The 18,592-nt window shown below is 36.4% G+C and overlaps 1 protein-coding gene across 2 annotated transcripts in view; it reads left to right on the plus strand.

Annotated features, from left to right (window-relative positions):
* RAB3GAP2 (RAB3 GTPase activating non-catalytic protein subunit 2) overlaps nucleotides 1-18,592 on the plus strand; it is a 120,831-nt gene that overhangs the window by 49,271 nt on the left and 52,968 nt on the right. For both annotated transcript variants that reach the window (XM_031655598.1, XM_031655599.1), the window contains exons 3-9: nucleotides 6,780-6,903; nucleotides 7,733-7,814; nucleotides 9,666-9,713; nucleotides 9,792-9,867; nucleotides 10,180-10,281; nucleotides 14,694-14,793; nucleotides 18,040-18,138. In XM_031655598.1, the coding sequence (XP_031511458.1) occupies nucleotides 6,780-6,903; nucleotides 7,733-7,814; nucleotides 9,666-9,713; nucleotides 9,792-9,867; nucleotides 10,180-10,281; nucleotides 14,694-14,793; nucleotides 18,040-18,138 (631 nt within the window). The remainder of the gene's footprint in view (nucleotides 1-6,779; nucleotides 6,904-7,732; nucleotides 7,815-9,665; nucleotides 9,714-9,791; nucleotides 9,868-10,179; nucleotides 10,282-14,693; nucleotides 14,794-18,039; nucleotides 18,139-18,592) is intronic.

Consider the following 18,592-nt stretch of genomic DNA (forward strand, 5'->3'; position numbering starts at 1 on the left):
ATTAAATATGATTTCTAAAAGAAGAAGCTCCCTGGAGAATATAGCCACGAGGACAGTGCATAAAAAGAAAAACTCAAAATAAAACTCTGTATGATAATTTTCTATTCTAAGGAACAAAAGTTTCCAGTATATGAAGAAATAAACCCAGTCTCAGATGCACTAATAGGTCTGTGAGAAGAGGTTGTGGTATAATAACTGAAAACTGCCAGCTATTTTCAAGATACTCAAGTGGTAATTGTGCACCTAACCCGGCAACAGCCCTCAGAAAAAGCCAGAGTGCTGTCTCCATGTAGGCCAGTGTATTTGTCCATTTTCATGCTGCTGATATAGACATACCCAAGACTAGGCAATTTACAAAAGAAAGAGGTTTATTGAACTTACACTTCCACGTGGCTGGAGAAGCCTCACAATCATGGCAGATGAAAGGCATGTCTTACATGGCAGCAGACAAGAGAAGAGAACTTGTACAGGGAAGCTCCCCTTTTTAAAACCATCAGATCTTGTTAGACTCATTCACTATCAGAACAGGGCAGTAAAGACCCACCCCCATAATTCAGTCATCTCCCACCGGCTTCTTCCCATGACACATGGGAATTGTGGGAGTTACAATTCAAAATAAGATTTGGGTGGGGACACAGCCAAACCGTATCAACCAGGTACAAAAATCCATCTTCAGCTTTTGCCTCCTCCTCAAGCTGTCCCATGGTTGGGCTGCACTGTCTTATCCACAAACGGGACAGAGGGCTTTTCAGCAGGAAGCTGGATCCTACTGGTGATGATGCACATGGACTGAGTCACTACAATACCAGGTGGCACCAAGGACATCTACTTATCAGGGTCAGCGGTCTGAGAGCCTGGACTTTTTCATAATTGCTGGAACCGGCCGGGCTGTTTTGCATGGATCTTTGGGGACTCCACTCACCTGTGTTCCAGGAGCAGTCCTCTCTGAACACCCACTTCACAGTGGCAGGGAGGGGATGGGCTGGCTTTCATAGCTGTGGAGCTTAGTGCAGCCACCACAATGACGTCAATGGGGGAGACTGCATGCAGATTCAGTGCCAACTTTAGTAACAGGGTTAGGGAGGCAAGTTTTTGTGGAAAACCCAAGGTGGAAGGTGGTCCCTGGTGGAGCACCTTTAAGCAGTGAAGTGCTTTTTTTGTTTTACATTTCAGGCATGGCTTGGGAAATTACCTTGTCAAAAGATTTGTTTTTGAATCACTGGCTTCAAGGGAGCAGCGTTAAAGACTATGGGCCCCATTATTGTTGGGAAGTTTTCCAAAACCCTAATTAGTAGGCAAATGCCTTTATGACACAAAACAAAATGATGAGCTTGCATCTTGTCAGTCACTGAATGTATGCTGATGCTCAGCAGAGATTCAGTGGCTTCCCAGAGCATTGTTGTTTACAGCGCTATGCCCTATTTCTTGCCTGAGCTTTCTGGAACTGGCACTGGAAATCCTATTTTGTTGTAAAACCTAATACTAGTTCATTGTGATCTAGCCTTCAGAGGGGATTTCCTAATCTCCACTATACCAATATTTTCATCAAGTTATTTGTACTTAGACTTGAGACTTCCCTGAAAAATCTGGCACAGGGGTCACTTCAGATGGACTCACATTCTTTATTCTTGGTTTGTATTTCTGCAGGCCTTCTGGAGCAATACTGTGGCAATGTTGTACAGGATACATTAAAGCAGAGAGAGAGAGAGAGATGTGAGAACATCGAGGGTCTAGTCATTCTCATGGATTCTGACCCACAGGCCATTTCCTCATTCTTCCTCCGACCTCTAATTTTAGAAGTGAAGGACCAGAGTTCTTCTGTAAATTGTCCAGGGACTGTGTGAATCAATGTGTGTTGCTTTAAATGTATTATCTATAGTATTGGTATGGTTAGTAAAAATCCACTTATTCTTTCTAGAACTTAGTTTCTTTTCTGGAAAGTGAGGAATTTCACTCAGATGATCCCTGTAGTTCCTTCTGTTTCTGTTTAAGATTGTATCATCCTGTCAGTTGGCTTCAAGAGGATTATGACATGTGTAAGAGGGAGATTGTTGATCTATACAGACAAGCAGTTCTAGGATCTTTGATTACATTGTCTTACACTTAGTTTCTTAATTTGTTGATTTATTAAAAGAAATTTGATTTACCTGAGATTTCTCTCATCCACACCTCCAGTGGTTTTCTGTTTTGAATTTGCTTCATAATATGGTAAAATTTACTCTGGCTGGTGGCAAAATATTATAGCTAAGCTTATGGGGAAACAATACATTTTTACCTCTTTATAATTTTAAGGATATTATTTGGTTTGGGTTATTGTCATTAGAGGCTTTTTATCCTTGTATTGAATCTGGTATGTTGAATACTGTGCCTTAGTCACAAAGAAGTTACTTTAGAATTATGTGTGACCAGGAACTTCCAGTTGCAATAGGTATACAGCTGCTCCCCCATGTGGTTGTGGATCCAAAGAGCTTGTGGAGCTTGTATTAAGAACACAACACCATTGCATTTTGTGACAAATTAGCGTCATTCTATATATACACACTTTAAGTTCTAGAGTACGTGTGCACAACATGCAGGTTTGTTACATATGTATACATGTGCCGTGTTGGTGTGCTGCACCCATTAACTGGTCATTTATATTAGGTATATCACCTAATGCTATCCCTCCCTCCTCCCCCCACATCACCACAGGTCCCCGGTGTGTGATGTTCCCCACCCTGTGTCCAAGTGTTCTCATTGTTCAATTTGCACCTATGAGTGAGAACATGCAGTGTTTGGTTTTCTGTCCTTGTGATAGTTTGCTCAGATTGATGTGACAAGTTAACATCATTCTTGAGAAGCATGACTGAAAGTTTAGATCTAGAATTTTATGGCACATCAAACTCTAATGATTATATAATAATATTATTGTATTTTCTAACCTGTTTTTATAATATACAATGCTCAGTTGTACATATCCAACTTTACCATGGCAAACCAGAAGGATATATTTTTGGTACCACAGTAACAGAGGAAGTTGGAGAAGTAGAAAGGACATAGAAAAGAAAGTGCAATAAAGAATGATGGAAGATTTTGGCTTTTTGCTTCTTTATTCCCCTGTCTTCGGTAGATGAAACTAGAGTGCTAATCCACATCAAGTTTTATTTTCAGGTTTCATGTAACTAAAAATGTACATGTATAAGATGGCAAAGCAGGGTTAGGGATATAATAATCGATGATGGAATCATTTTTCTGAATTTGCTTCCAAGCAAGTGACGTCTATTTCCAATGCTTTTGTCATGGTTAGTCCTTTTGGGACAAAATTCATGTTTGCTTCTGGGATCACTTGGAGTCCATTTGTTGGGGTAGCAGCAGACAGCTTGATCATAATCTGACACCGAGTTTTAGGCCCAACTAAGAAGACTATGATACATAAGAGGACTATGATACAGTGGTATTCTGTTCTTATATCTCTTTGACTCATACTTACCATGGATATGTCAGCCAGAATCTTGAACTATTAAATCTTAGTATGAAGAAAAAACATTACTAAGGACTGAATATGCTAGCTTTACATTGATTGCTCATTGTCATACAGTTTCAGGTATATGAATAGATAATATGTTATTCAAGAGATAGGGAATGCTGTTACTCACTCATATATTCTATTAGTGGAGTGTGCTACATGTGGAGTTGAAAAATAATATAAACCATAGGTTTTGCCAGCCAGAGGGCCTCTTGTCTAGTGTGGGGGAAATGTAGTCACAGAATATACGTAGCAGGGAGTGGTAAGACTTTTAATTGCAGTAAGTTTGAAAGAAGGTTAGGAGTCAGGGTAGGATAGGTTTGCCAGAGGAATTGGAACTTCTGATGGAAAGACAGAAAGGAGAGGGAAAGTATTTTTAAAGGAGTTCTTGAAGAAATACCTCAAGAATACTCTGGCTCACATATTCAAATACAGTGGTCATCTTTTAGCTCTAAATCGACTCAAAGAACTACAGAAAGATTAGGCTGGAATAAACTTATAGTACAGTAGTTCTTTTGGAGAAAAGGGTTTTCACTGAATATGAGACTGAAGTCAAATCTCAAGTAAAGACAAGCTTCCCAAAGAGCTAGTATAGCTACCCACAGAGATGAGCAGGGTGATAGAATGGAAAGACCACCTGAATTAAGAATCAGGAAGCCTAGATTTTAATTTGGGCTCTGACACTAATTCCATGGCTGGAGCACATCCGTTAACCTCCCCGAGACTCCACTTCCTTTATTATAAAATTAGATTTTGGACCAGTTGGCCTCTAAATGTCTTCCATCTTTGACTCTTTGTCTTTTCTGTGCACATAAACATCAGATCTAATCCTTGTTAGTGGCATTATTTTGAAAACATGGGACAGAAACATAGGAACAATATTCTTTATTAAAAAAAAAAAAGAAAAGCAACTTTTATAATATTTTTAGGATTTACTGATTAAACATAGTTTTGGAAGTGTGATAAGAGGTAGGAATCTATTTGTATAGATGCTTAATTATTAAAACAAATTTTTTTGAGAACATGCCCAAATAAGGGCTGTATTCCTTTCCTGAAGCATTATGTTGATTCTTTTTTATCGCATTGAGAGGGAGATTTTAGGATAAGAGTCAGAGACCAATCAAAGAGTTTTGGACCCTCCCAGTTTCTTATCAAATGCAATGCCTAAATAATATTCCTATATAAACTGTCCTCTTCTAAGCTCCTACCTGAAAGTGGAACTCTAATCACTTAGAAGGTCCTGTACCTCACAGTTGGTATAATTGGAGTCTCCTTTATTGGAGGAAACCATAAGGTAATGTTGTCCTCACCTTACAGGCAAGCCATCATGAGGAGGGATGTGTTGGATAAACAAAGACTATCCTACAGCAGAAGCTGTGGAACCAGGGAAAAATTTAATTACAACTAAGTTTTACCTTATGACTTTTATCTTTGGGGGATAATTTTCTAATTTATCTGTAGGAAAACAAACATTAAAAACAACAAGCTAGATACAGAATTCCTTGAGAACAGTAGAGCTTTAATAAAATGAGATTTTGCCAATGTTATGCTCTCCCTATCTTTCGGGAGATGGTGCAGCCTCTTTAGCTTATTTTGCTTGAGAAAAAAGTTCCAAATGTGTTTGTTTCCTAATATCCCATTGCAAAAGAGAAATAATTGCATGACTGTCCCAGAGGTTTCAGGCTCATTTTGGGGTATTTCTAAAGATTCCCTATAGCCCATATTTTATTTGTGTTTTAAACATTTCTTTGATGGTATCCCAGCAAGAAATAATTTATTATTCCTAGAAATATAATACTACTATAACATTTCTGACTAGGATGATTTTCTGTTTCTAAAATCTTTAAATTTTATAATGCTTGTAATGCATGCTTAGTACAAGTTTTTAAAAAGCATGAAATTATAATTTTTTTATAAAATGAAATTAACCTGCATAGCTTTCCCCTGCCTTTCCCTCCCCTTTTGAATAATTGAATCTAAAAGACATTAAGTAGGGCTGAGTAAGGTAGGAGTCTACATGACATCAAACCTAGAAGCCATAAGAGAATAGATGGATAATTTAGTTATATGATAATAGAAAATTTCTACATGGAAAAAATTAAGCCATCACAAATAGGAAAAACTATTTGCATCACTTATTTTCAAAGGGCCAATTTTGGGTTTTTTTGTATGTAAAGAGCGTATACAAAGCAATTAGAAAAAGAGCAACAACCCAATGGGAAATCTACAAAGGAAGGGAACAAACTGTTCGTAGAAAATTATGCAGTTTGTTCCTTTCCTTTATATAAAAATGAGAAATTTTCTTAAGTATATGAGAAAATGCCTAAATTCTCATTCATAAGAAAAATGTAATTTAAAAGTATTTTGAGATACTACATTTTACCTATTAAATTGACAGAGATCCACCATTAAAATGTTTTTCGAAATGCCTGTGAAAAAGCAAGCACTTTCAAAAATTGCTGATGGAATTACAAATTAATACAACATGTGGGGGGCACAGTTTGGGAATATCCAGCAAATTTACTAATACACATTCCCTTTGACCCAGCAATTTTACTTCTGGGAATTTAGCTTACTGATACACTTCCACACAAACTGACAAATTTATAAACGTATTTATTGCAGTATAGTTGGCAACAGCAAAAGATGGTAAGCAATACAAATGTCCACGCATATAGGGAACTGGTTAAATAAATTATAGTGCATCCATAAAATGGAATACTATGCAGACATTAAAAAGAATAAAGAAACTTCATATGGAAGTGGAATGAAGTCTAAGGAATATGTTAAGAGAAAAAAGCGAAGTATAGAAATATGTATATATTATGCTACTATTCTTGTAAGAAAAAGTGAGGAAAAGGGTAGTAACTGTGCATGAAGTATCTCTGGAAATACACATAAGAACTGATTGCATTGTCTCTAGAGTTAACAACTAGATGGCTAGAGTACAAGAGTATAAGAGACTTTTCAAAGAACACCTTTTTATAGCTGTTGAATTTTTAACCATGAGAATTTACCTATACAATATGTAAATGTCTAATGAAAAAAGAAAACACCTGTCGCCCAGGCTGGAGTGCAGTGGCGCGATCTCAGCTCACTGCAAGCTCCGCCTCCTGGGTTCACGATCTTTGATAAGGAATATTATGAAAGTGTATGAGAATTGGAAATACTTCCTTTTCTTTTTTTTCTTCCCCCTCACTCCTTGAAGCAGGCAAGCTGAGTTTGAATACTCTTGGTATTTTTGCATATGCAGTAATTGTAGTTTTACCCACAGGAAGAAGAAGGAAATACTGGCAAAACACAAAAAACTTCCTGGCTCCAAGATTGTGTTTTATCCTTATCTCCAACCAATGATCTTATGGTAATAGCTCGAGAGCAAAAAGCTGTATTTCTAGTGCGTGAGTATCCTATTCTTTTCAGCGACCTTTATTTTGATGCATTGGATAGAAGAGAAAATGGATTAGGTGAAAAGAATATAACACTTTATCTCCCCCCCACCCCCATTTCCCTCTTTTTCCCCCTTGCATTCTGTTTGTTTTCTCCCTTTTTTCTGTCTTGGCTGTAGCTACCTTAGCTTATGATACTGCAGGGGCAGTACTGTGCATTGCTCAATTCTTGCAAGGGACAGTCAGAGCTAAAAAGGTCATTGACCTTTTCTTAGTAACAATGTGAGTGAGGTGATTTTCAACTCTTAATTTGAAAACTCATAATATTATCGATTTCTGTTTTGAGCATAGCATTTTAACTCATAATTTTTTTTTGAAGATTAAAAATTGAGGTTTTTTTCATACCTTGTAGATTTCCAAACCTTACTGATCAAAGTAAGATTATGTGTAAAATGTGTATAGAATGGTCTTACAAAGCAAATTTACCCTCAAGTAGCAAAGGTCTAGTAGAAAAATTTTCTCTGTCATCTGAAGATAAAAGTAGTCTTAAACTAGGCAGGGTGGGCACAGGAATTAGTAACTTTATTCTATAAGAACTATGACAACATTATACAGGTTGAATTGGGGGAAGGAGAGGCTGAAGGCCAGGAGACTAGGTGTATTATAAGAATCTATTATAGATATTTTAATCTTATATTTACCTATAAAAAGACCCAAGTCAGTTAACATACAACTGTTAAATTTTGTAATCATATTTTAAGGAGAAAGAGCAAAATTTATAAATTACCTTTTTAGTATATTATAGCTAAAATTATTTTATATGATATCTTCATTCTTTCAGCAAAGTGGAAATATAGTGATAAAGGAAAGGAAGAAATGCAATTTGCTGTTGGCTGGAGTGGTTCTTTAAATGTTGAAGAAGGGTAGGTGCCAATTAATTTTTGTTTCTCTGTGTGTTACATGTATATATGAAATTGACTTGTAAGTGAATCTATTAAAAAGTTTCATTATTTGGTTGGGCTCAGTCTTTCACATCTGTAATCCTAGCACTTTGGGAGGCCAAGGCAGGAAGGTCATTTGAGCCCAGGAGTTCAAGATCACCCTGGGCAACATAGTAAGACCCTGTCTCTACAAAAAATTTAAAAATTAGCTGGACATGGTACGCACACCTGTAGTCCCAGCTACTCGAGAGGCTGAGGCAGGAGGATTGCTTGAACCCAGGAGTTTGAGGCTGCAGTGAGCTATGATCATGCCCTGCATTCTAGCCAGTGCAACAGTGACACCCTGTCTCTTAAAAGAAAACAATTTTTTAAAATAAGAAAGAAATTTCATTATTTGAAATGTTTAGTGAATGTATATGTATCCTAACTTTATAGGTTGTAGAGAATGATTTGATCAGCAAATTTTATGTATCAAGTAATTTTTTTTTAATTCTGTTGGAAGATTTAAGGAAGAATTCAAAAAGAATCTCATAAAATCCTTTTTAATTTTGTCTTTTCCCTCTGTTCTCCATTACTAATTTTATTCATCCAAAAAGTCAAGGGCAATCATTGTCTTCTCTGCTTTGCTGATATTGGGCTTATACTTGAAGGGTACAGTACTACATTAATTCTTAAAACTCATAAATACTTCAGAAATGCAAGTTGGTACATCAGTTTCCTGCTGACTCAGTAAAACTTTTATAACTATGACCAGTGTGACTACATGATGGAGCTGCTAGCCTAGAACCTTGAACCCAAAACTGGTTTTCAATTAAATTTTTATGACTGAAAACTGTCTGATCAGAATGAGTAAAAAAATCCTCCAGACTTTGAATTCAGATAAAAGACAACCAAGTAGAAGTGCCTAGAACATAGCCTGGCACATTGTAGATATTTGAAATATTCTCTACTATTATCAAAATAAATGGTAATATTTCTCCTTACACCATTTAGCCTAAGTGTCAGAAATGCAAAGCAAACGTAATGCTTTAAAAACAGCGAACAAACATGAAGATGAATTTTGTTCATGGATTACCTAGTATGATGTATGGCGTAGAAGTGTTTGTAGTTTCTTGAATAAGCTGGTGATGATCCTCACGTTTGACAGATTTAATAAAAGTCAGTGGGTAGGAGTTGTTTTGATTTTGAGACTTAGTTTCTGAGCTCCTGACAAATATTTCAAGTCTACGTGTCAGAAAAAAATGTACGTATCTTTTTTATGGAACATCACACCTAACATGTGCTTAGAAATGGATGATCAGAGTAGTTTCTGCAAAATAGAAAAGCCAGCAAGTTGAAATACGTAAGTTCCTAAAATAATGTACCCTGCAGAAATACGGTTTGCATATAACGTGACTGGCAGTTCCTCAACCATTTTCCCAGCTCCTGATCTCAAACAACGAGGCAGGCTGAAGTTCTTAGCTGAAGCAGGGGAGAGGGAGGGACATAGTAGGAAATGGCTGCATGGGGATCGTTTGAGCTTTGCTCAGTTCTGTGTACAGTCAGTTGTGTAAGTAAAGTTTTGCTTTCTGTACTTTCATGTTTTTCATGACAAGAAGAGTGAAAAATTCTGTTTTTTATTAACCTCAAATGCATGTGGCATTATATTTTGCGTGAATGAATTTTATGGACCTTACTGGTAGTAGAGTTTTACTGTATTTTTACTTATGCATCAAATAAAACCGGTTCACAGAAGTCATCTTCCAGTTATTGACCTTTAACATCCAATTATAAAGAAATAAAAGTAATTGGTAAGTTCGGTGGGTAAGCATATGATTTTGTTTTTGTTTTTAGGGAATGTGTAACCAGTGCTCTATGTATCCCACTAGCAAGCCAAAAGAGGTAAGGATAAATAAGAGTTATCTGTTTCCTTTGCTTTGATTTATGAGTTGTTAAGATAATAAATTTTGTTTGTAACAGGAGTTCCACTGGGCGTCCTGACTGGACCTGCATTGTGGTGGGTTTTACTTCAGGTTATGTACGCTTCTACACTGAGGTGAGTTGAGTTTTCAACAGCTAGGAAACACTAGTTGACTACAATATCTGGTTGTGCATCCCCTTTATACTAGTTTGTGACTTTATTACCTGCTGCCTGAAAATGTGTAATTGATGCTTTATTGGGGTAGAGGCCAGGATAGGCCATGGTAAGTTCTGGTAGAAGATACAGAGAAGAGGAGCTGTATTCTGAAAAGAGTCTACCTGGTATCTCTGGAAAACTGTTGGGGAAATGGTACTCTTTGCCTGGCCGTACCTGCTCAGGTATATTGGTAAGAAAACAAGCAGGGACCTTCTCTGTGCTTCCTCCTAGAATGGTGTGCTCTTGCTTGCACAGCTTTTGAATGAGGACCCAGTACTTCAACTTAAATGCAGAACCTATGAAATACCACGACATCCCGGGGTGACTGAGCAGGTAGTGTAAAAAATTGTGTTCCAACAGTAATAGTGGCATTACTTTGAAGCAGTTTCTCTCCTCTTTTTTGGGTGGAAACTTAAAAGATATGTTTGTCTTGTGGCACAGTTAACTCTGCTATCGTAGTCTAGAAATATAATCTATTTGTAGTGGAGTAAAGAATACCAGTCTTGCTTTTACTTATTTAATGAAATATTCTATGTTTCATTCTACAACAAAGTAAAACCCTTTAGTTAGAAGCCAAGAAAATTTCTTATTTTTAGAATTTAATAGTGACTTAAGGCAAAAATATGATACTCTATAACTTTATATCTTTTTTTTATTTGGATTTAGGTGCCAAAATTACCTAGAGTAAAAGAAAAAAAAATTGGCCGCCTTGTTACTAGTGATACTACCTTGTACTTAACTGTTTCTCAGAAAAGGGGTTACTAAGCTTTTGTTCATAGTGGAAAATACATACATTCATTGAAGATTTCAACTGAGAAGATAATACTGCTTAGTATCTAAGGCTCTAACCTCTCAGGTGCCTTGTAACATTTTGGTTGTCTTAGTCAAAAAATAATTATAGGGCCATTTAAACCAATATGCTTTTATTTGTTTTGCAGAGTGCATACCTATGTAATATGCCTTCCCTTTGTTGTACTACTTAGCCTCCAAAAGATTTCAAGTAAACAGGTGTATACACTGTATGCATTTGTTAATTGAATTTGCATGGGAGATGGACTGGAGCTGCAAAAGAATCTTATCTAGTAAGAGAGACTAGGATTAAAATCTAATAATATCTGTGGATGAATTAATCAGTAATATAAAGCAATACCTAATTTATTGGTAATTTATTTGGACAGAATACATTCTGTACAAGCTTAGAGAAAGAGGAGTTCAATTTGGACCAGGAAAATAAGAAAATTTCATTGATGAGGTGAGATTTGCATTAAGCCTTGAACAATGGGTATATAATTTAATTAGGAGAAAAGAGGGGAAAGTGTTTCAGGTAATCAGGAGAAAATTTGATAGAAGATTTGAATGTAGAACTGTATATGCAACAACAAAGAAACTTATGTTATAAAATAATGAGAGACTGTCAAGCAGAGTGGCCAAATTTTGCATAAATTCAAAGGCCAAGTGAAAAATTAGAATTGATTTAGGAAATGAGAGAAACTCCTAAAGATTTATAAGAAGGAAGTGATGTAATCAAAGGAATATTGAAGATTTCTTTCTTCAAGATAAACTGGAATTAGGGAGGCTAGTTACCTGGTTTTTTTAAGTTATCTGTAACAGATGTGGAGTGCTGGGAGCCAGGACTAAAATGGCTATGGGAAGAGAGAAAGGACCAGTACAAAAATTGTTTTGGGGCCGGGCACGGTGGCTCACACCTGTAATGCCAGCACTTTGGGAGCCCGAGGTGGGCGGATTGCCTGAGCTCAGGAGTTTGAGACCAGCCTGGGCTACACGGTAAAACCCCGTCTCTACTAAAATACAAAAAATTAGCTGGGCGTGGTGGCGGGCGCCTGTAGTCCCAGCGGCTTGGAAGGCTGAGGCAGGAGAATTGCTTGAACCCGGGAGGCAGAGGTTGCAGTGAGCTGAGATCTCGCCACTACACTCCAGCCTGCATGACGGAGTGAGACTCCGTCTCAAAAAAAAAAAAAAAGAAAAAAAATTGTTTTGAAGAAGCTTAATAGGACCTGGTTATTGTGTAGAGATGTACAGTGCTTTAAAAATGAGCTAAAGATGTCTCTAAGATACTTATCCTGAGGAGTGCCATTGTCAATGTTGGAATAAGGGACTACATTGGCAGTAAATGTTATTAAATGAGGTTTTGCACATGTTGAGTTTGAGGCGATGGTAGGAAATGAAATCAAGTTACTGGTATCATGTAATGATACAAAATTGCTGTATAGGCACAGAGACTAGATTGGACATGATGGCTGAAGTCATAGATAATGAATGAATTCTTTCAAGTAAAGAGTGTAGGAAAATAAAACTGCAGGCTGAAGACTTAAGTCTTAGTAACTAATAATACTCATCATAAGGAGATGGGAGAAATTGAACTATTAAAGGAAACAAGGAACAGCTGGAAATCAAAGAAGATAATCTGTGAACTGAAGATAACTTTCCAGAGATGTTTTTCATTTTTCTAAAAATTCACTGGATGACAAAGCTTTTTAAAATACATTAAATTTGGTCATGTCTATAATACTCTTTTTTTAGAACTAGTGGAAAAATATAACTAACATTTAAATATTTGCTTTCTATTTGCTATACAAACCAAGAAAATCATTTCAAAATTTTTATCAAGAAGGAGGTCTTTGTTGTTACTCTGTATGCTTTATTAAACAGCTGTGGATCTGACACGTCCATTTATATATCAAAATTATCTTCTATTTGCTTTTTTAAAATATACTCCCAGATTTGTCAGAGATCACAGAAGCATATTTCCTCTAATTCAGTTCTAGGAGCAATGAGTGTAGTACGGGTGACAGCAGGTCATTTGTTGCAGGAGAGGATTTGAAAGAGAGGGAAAATCTCCTTCTGGAATTTCAAAGACATTTCTTTTGCATAATAGCTTCTGTAAAAAGATCTTCTCTGTCATCTAGCACAGTATCTACAGATCTGGGGCCATTGGTATTTGTGTTAGTGTTTTCTTCAGGAAGACTACCTGGTTTTGGAGAAATTGACTTGCTAGTGATTAGGTCTTTTCTGTTTTCTAGCTCCCCAAAGTGAGTGAGGAGGCTTTCTCCCTGCTGCTGTGCTCACTGGGTCATGCGTGCTTAGCCTTGTGAACTTGTCGTGTGAGAATATATGCCATGTCCCTTCCCCACTGGCTTATGCTCCTGTGGCCCAGAAGTCTTTTTTAAACAGAGAAACAGCCTGACAGTCCAGTAGAAAAAGGAGCAAGGCAGATCTCAAGAGAAGAAATTGGCCCAAAAACATATAAGAAAATTTTGAACCTTAATAATGATCTAAGAACTATAAGAAAATACAGTGAGATAACTTTTCATCTTTTGGATTGGCAAAGATAAAGATTAACAAACTTTTGATGACAATATAGAGAAACAGTCACTCTCATGTATTATTGGTGGAAATATAAGTTGATAGGCACTTTTTGAGGCAATTAATATATATGAGAATGAAAACTGTGAATACTGTATGACCCAACTGACCCACTTGAAGGAATTTACACTAAAGTAATATCCTAGTAACATGAAAAGATATAGACTGAAGAATGTTTATTGCAGTGATGTTTATAATGATGAAAATATATTAATTCATAAATATTCTTTACTGCCTATTATTTGCCCAGTTCACTTCTAATCCCTGAGGATTCATTGGTGTAACAAATATGCAAGGTTCCTGCTTTCATGGAGTTTACAGTTTGGGCATGGTGGAGGGAAACCAACAGTAAGCAGCTAGAGATATCAAGGTGATTCCAGTCTCTGATAGGCGCCGTAAAGGAAGTCATGTTGATGAGATAGTAATGTGCCAAGAGAATAGGTATGTTGTTTGAGATGGAGGTTCAGGAGCAGCCTCTCTGGATAACTAACATTTGAACTGAAACCTGAATGACAGGAACAATTAGGCAGGTGAAGATTGGAGAGGAGAACGTCCAAGCACATGCAAAGGTCTGAGGGTAATGATGACCTCTCATATTTGCCAGATCTTGCAGCCATGGTTAATGAGTTCAGGTTTTATTTTAAATGCAGAAGGGAGTCATTGGAGAGTTTTAATCAGGAGATTGGTTTGATCTGTTATATCTTACGAAGAGCACACTGGCTGTGTGGAGCGTGGATTGTAGAGAGCAAGAGTAGAAGCAGGAGGCCATACTGAATGTCTGTCAATATGAACTGGTTAAGTAAAATAGGGTACATATAATGAAAGACTGTGCAGCCACAACCAAAAATGATTTGTTCACTTATTGAAATGGAAAAATATCATTGACATATTATTGAATAGTAAAAACCATGTTAGGTTTTTACTAACATGGCTATATTTGGTATAGCCTTATGCAAATGTTTTTGAATATATTTGGGGATGTGTATTGGGACATGTCTGGGATTTCAGGTGAGTTTTCTTCTGTTTTTACATACTGTTTTATCTGTGCAGTGAGTATTATTTACTTTTTATGAAATTGTAATTCTTTGTGTTACTCTCAGCATCTTTGAGACAATTATTTACCATACACAAAAGGTTATATTTTGAAAAGAATTTTAGGTCTTTGGCAAAAAGGCACTCTGAAATTAATTTTTTAATCTATTTTTACTGTTCTGCCTGAATCTGCTTTGGGTGTTGGGTGGTTGATGGTTTAGTCCCAGTATTTTTCATTTTACATTATTCGTGAAATTTAGTATAATAAAAAGTAGATAAGCTTATTTGATGTATCAATTCAAGAACTTTTTTTTTTATTTCTTAAATAGAATGAAGAGTTGAGTATCTTATATCCAGCTGCCATTGTGACTATTGATGGATTTAGCCTTTTTCAATCTCTTCGTGCTTGTCGAAATCAGGTAGCAAAAGGTAATATTTTGGCAAGAAATATTTAACCTCTGTTCATGTTTGTTTTATTTAATTTCACCTGCTTATGGAATTAGGTATGTCTTCTAAATAAAAAAAGGCCTTCTGAACTAGATTTATGGGAAAAACCTGCCTCCTATAGAGACAGGGGAGCATGTTGAGTAGATTGCTTAGTAAGGTAGAGACAAGCGCTAAAACATAAACACTTCACATGTTGCGTTTGGAGAGTGTGGTCAGCACAGGAACACTGGGCTTTCTTTACGAATTCAGCAGTATGTCTTGACTAGCTAGATTTGCAACTGTATTGACAACCAACATTGGGGTAAAGAATTTAGTTGCATGTGGCTGAGGTACCAGATTTTCACTAGATCAGCAGCTGATCAAGTCCAACATCCTAAAATCTGGTGACTCCACATTGCTTCTGTCCTCCCTGAGGATAAAGCTGTCCACCGTGTGTAGGGGAAATGCGAGATCCTACCGATATCACTGTCAGCAGGACCCAGCCGGGAGTCAGCATGAGCTGCTTTTTGCTAACTCAGAACACTCAGAATGGAGAAAAGCTAGAGGCCTAAACTTAATGTATATGTGGGCAACAACATTATTTTGTGACTTAGGGATGAAAACTGCCCAAATAATCAAGAATTCTTACTTTTACTACCTATCGTTTACATTCTGATGCTGTTACATCTTTTGGAAGAGATATTTCATCAAATTCAACATGCCATTGATTGTAAGAAACACTATTATTTTATGTACCACTAAGAAGAAAAAACTATTGCCAGTGAAAGATACACCATCAATTTTCAGATCTCAATTTCAGGGTTGTGAAAATATGGAAGAGTCTTAAAATCAGTGAAAATATGAGTAGTAGCACTAACTTCCCCTTTTCTTCTGGGATTGAGTAGAGGAGCCTTAATGGCCCCAAAACAAAGTTTATTTACTTTTTATGAAATTGTAATTCTTTGTGTTACTCTCAGCATCTTTGAGACAATTATTTACCATACACAAAAGGTTATATTTTGAAAAGAATTTTAGGTCTTTGGCAAAAAGGCACTCTGAAATTAATTTTTTAATCTATTTTTACTATTCTTCTGCCTGATATTGCTTTGGGTGTTGGGTGGTTGATGGTTTAGTCCCAGTATTTTTCATTTTACATTATTCGTGAAATTTCACATTATTTAGTGAAAAATTAAATAGCTGATAATACCGATTATAAAATAATTGTCAATTTCTAGTTTATTAAATTAATGAACTTCTTACCTACAGAAAATTGCCTTTTGATATATAGGTTAATGGTGAGTATTTTAAATGTTCTCAAGATAATGAAGCTTATGGTGGGCTAAATTTAAATAATTTAAAAGATTCTGAAAATAGGTATAAAAATTTAAACAAATTCTGACCTAGTAAAAAAGCTTATACTAGAAAAGAACCACATAGCCAAGACATCAGAAGTTTTACCAATCATATCAACCTGCTAAAAAAGACAGAGAAAAATTTTTGATTGCAATATGAGATGCTGGATTTAGACTAGGTTTAGAACAATTTTATGAAGCAGTAAACATATCCTAATTAGCCTATGTTTTCAGGAAGCCATTTAGGAGTTAAACTTTGTTTTGGGGCCACTAAGTCTCCTCTACTCAATCCCAGAAGAAAAGGGGAAGTCAGCACCACTACTCATATTTTCACTGATTTTAAGACTTTTCTTTTCCATATTTTAACAACTGTAAAATTGAGATCTGAAATTATTTCTAATTTTAGGTTGGTATGATTGGTAGAATTCTGAAGTCTCGGCTATATGGTTCTTTTTTTACAATTGGTTTAAATTTTTATACCTATTTTCATATCTTTTAAATTATTTAAATCTAACCCACCATAAGCTTCATTATCTTAAGGACATTTAAAATACTCACCATTAATATATATGCCAAAAGGCAGTTTCCTGTGGGTAAGAAGTTTATTAATAAACTAGAAATAGACAATTATTTTATGATTGGTATTATCAGCCATTTAATTTTTCACCATTTTTGAATTTCTGTTTGCTTGTTGTGTATGAGACCATAAAGCCATTTGTCTCCTAGGAAGTAAGGAATTAAGCCACTTAGTGCCCTTGGGTTGTAAGTTGCTATAAAAAGAGTTCTGGTTACTTAGCCATAAATTGTGACGTTTATTTCAGCATATAAGAAAATTATCTTTTCTTCGCCTTACTATCAATCTGCAATATTTAGAGGATTGTATTTTCTCTTTATTATTATTTTTCCACTTTCCTGAATAAACAGCCAGAACTCAGCAGTATTCTGATATGTAACATGGGTGTTTACTGATTGATGGGATGTGCCTGAATCTATGGCAAGAGGTATAACTGTTGCTTTTCCTTTTCTTAGTCACTAAGCGAAGGGACTGAGGTTAAAGATTGACATTTCATTCATTTTTTTCACAGTGCTGTTGCTTTTAATATATCTTTCTATCAAGTCTGGCCTCAGTTACCTATATTAGAGACCTTGTATGTGTGCTCTGCCAGGTGTATCAGGTTTTTAGTTTTTCACTCAGTAAAGCACTGATTCCTATCCCTAGGATTTTATCCCCTTTGTCAAGAGGGAGAAATTGCTTAGTTGGCATCACTTGCAGTTTGAATTCACTTTGTTTTGGTTCTGTTTTGTTTCGTTTTGTTTTGTTGTTTTCGAGACAGTCTCCCTCTCTCACCCAGGCTGGATTGCAGTGGCGTGATCTCAGCTTACTGCAACCTCCACCTCCCAGGTTCAAGTGATTTTCCTGCCTTAGCCTCCCGAGTAACTAGTACTGCAGGCGTGCACTACCATGCCTGGCTCACTTTTGTATTTTTACTAGAGACGGTGTTTCACCATGTTGGCGAGGCTGATCTCAAACTCCTGATCTCAAGCGATCCGCCTGCCTCAGCCTCCAAAAGTGTTGGGATTACAGGCATGAGCCACTGTGCCCAGCCTGAATTCACTTTGATTTTTAGTAGTATTCTAGAATTTTTAGTAGTCTTCTTTAATGACTTGAGTGTTCCAGAATCTTTTGTGACGGCCAGCTTAGTCTTTTAAATGTTTGCATTTTATGTGCATTGTCTTGGCATGAATAAATCTCACTTTATGCCTTGTTTTCATTACTTTGACTCATTATTAGCTGAAATTTTAGAATAACAAATTAGTATGATTTTAATGATTTTTTTGTAAAACTTCATTTTATCCATAATAATTAAGTTTGGATTGTCTATTTTATCTTTTGTAGCTGCAGCATCAGGCAATGAGAACATACAACCACCACCATTAGCTTATAAGAAATGGGGTCTACAGGATATTGACACTATTATTGATCATGCTAGTGTTGGTAAGTATTACTAATTCAAATTCTTTTGGAATTTACTTCTTAAACTTTTTTATTAAAGTATCTCACTTATTAGAGATGGACATTATTCTTTATTTATTATTATTATTTTTTAAGATGGAGCTTTGCTCTATCACCCAGGCAGGAGTGCAGTGGCATGATCTCAGCTCACTGCAACCTCTGCCTCCCGGGGTCAAGTGATCCTCCCACCTCAGCCTCCCAAGTAGCTGAGATTACAAGCGTGCGCCACCATGCCTGGCTAATTTTTGTATTTTTCATAGAGATGGGATTTCATCATGTTGGCTGGGTTGATCTTGAACTCCTGACCTCAAGAGGTGCACCTGCCTCAGCCTCCCAAAGTGCTGAGATTACAGGCATGAATCACTGCTCCTGGCCAACATTTATTCTTATGTGAAAAAATGCATTGCCTTTAGTGAGACATCTGGAAGGTAGTTCA

The sequence above is a fragment of the Papio anubis genome, chromosome 1 (genome assembly GCF_008728515.1).
Source record: "Papio anubis isolate 15944 chromosome 1, Panubis1.0, whole genome shotgun sequence".
NCBI classification, from domain to species: Eukaryota; Metazoa; Chordata; class Mammalia; order Primates; family Cercopithecidae; genus Papio; species Papio anubis.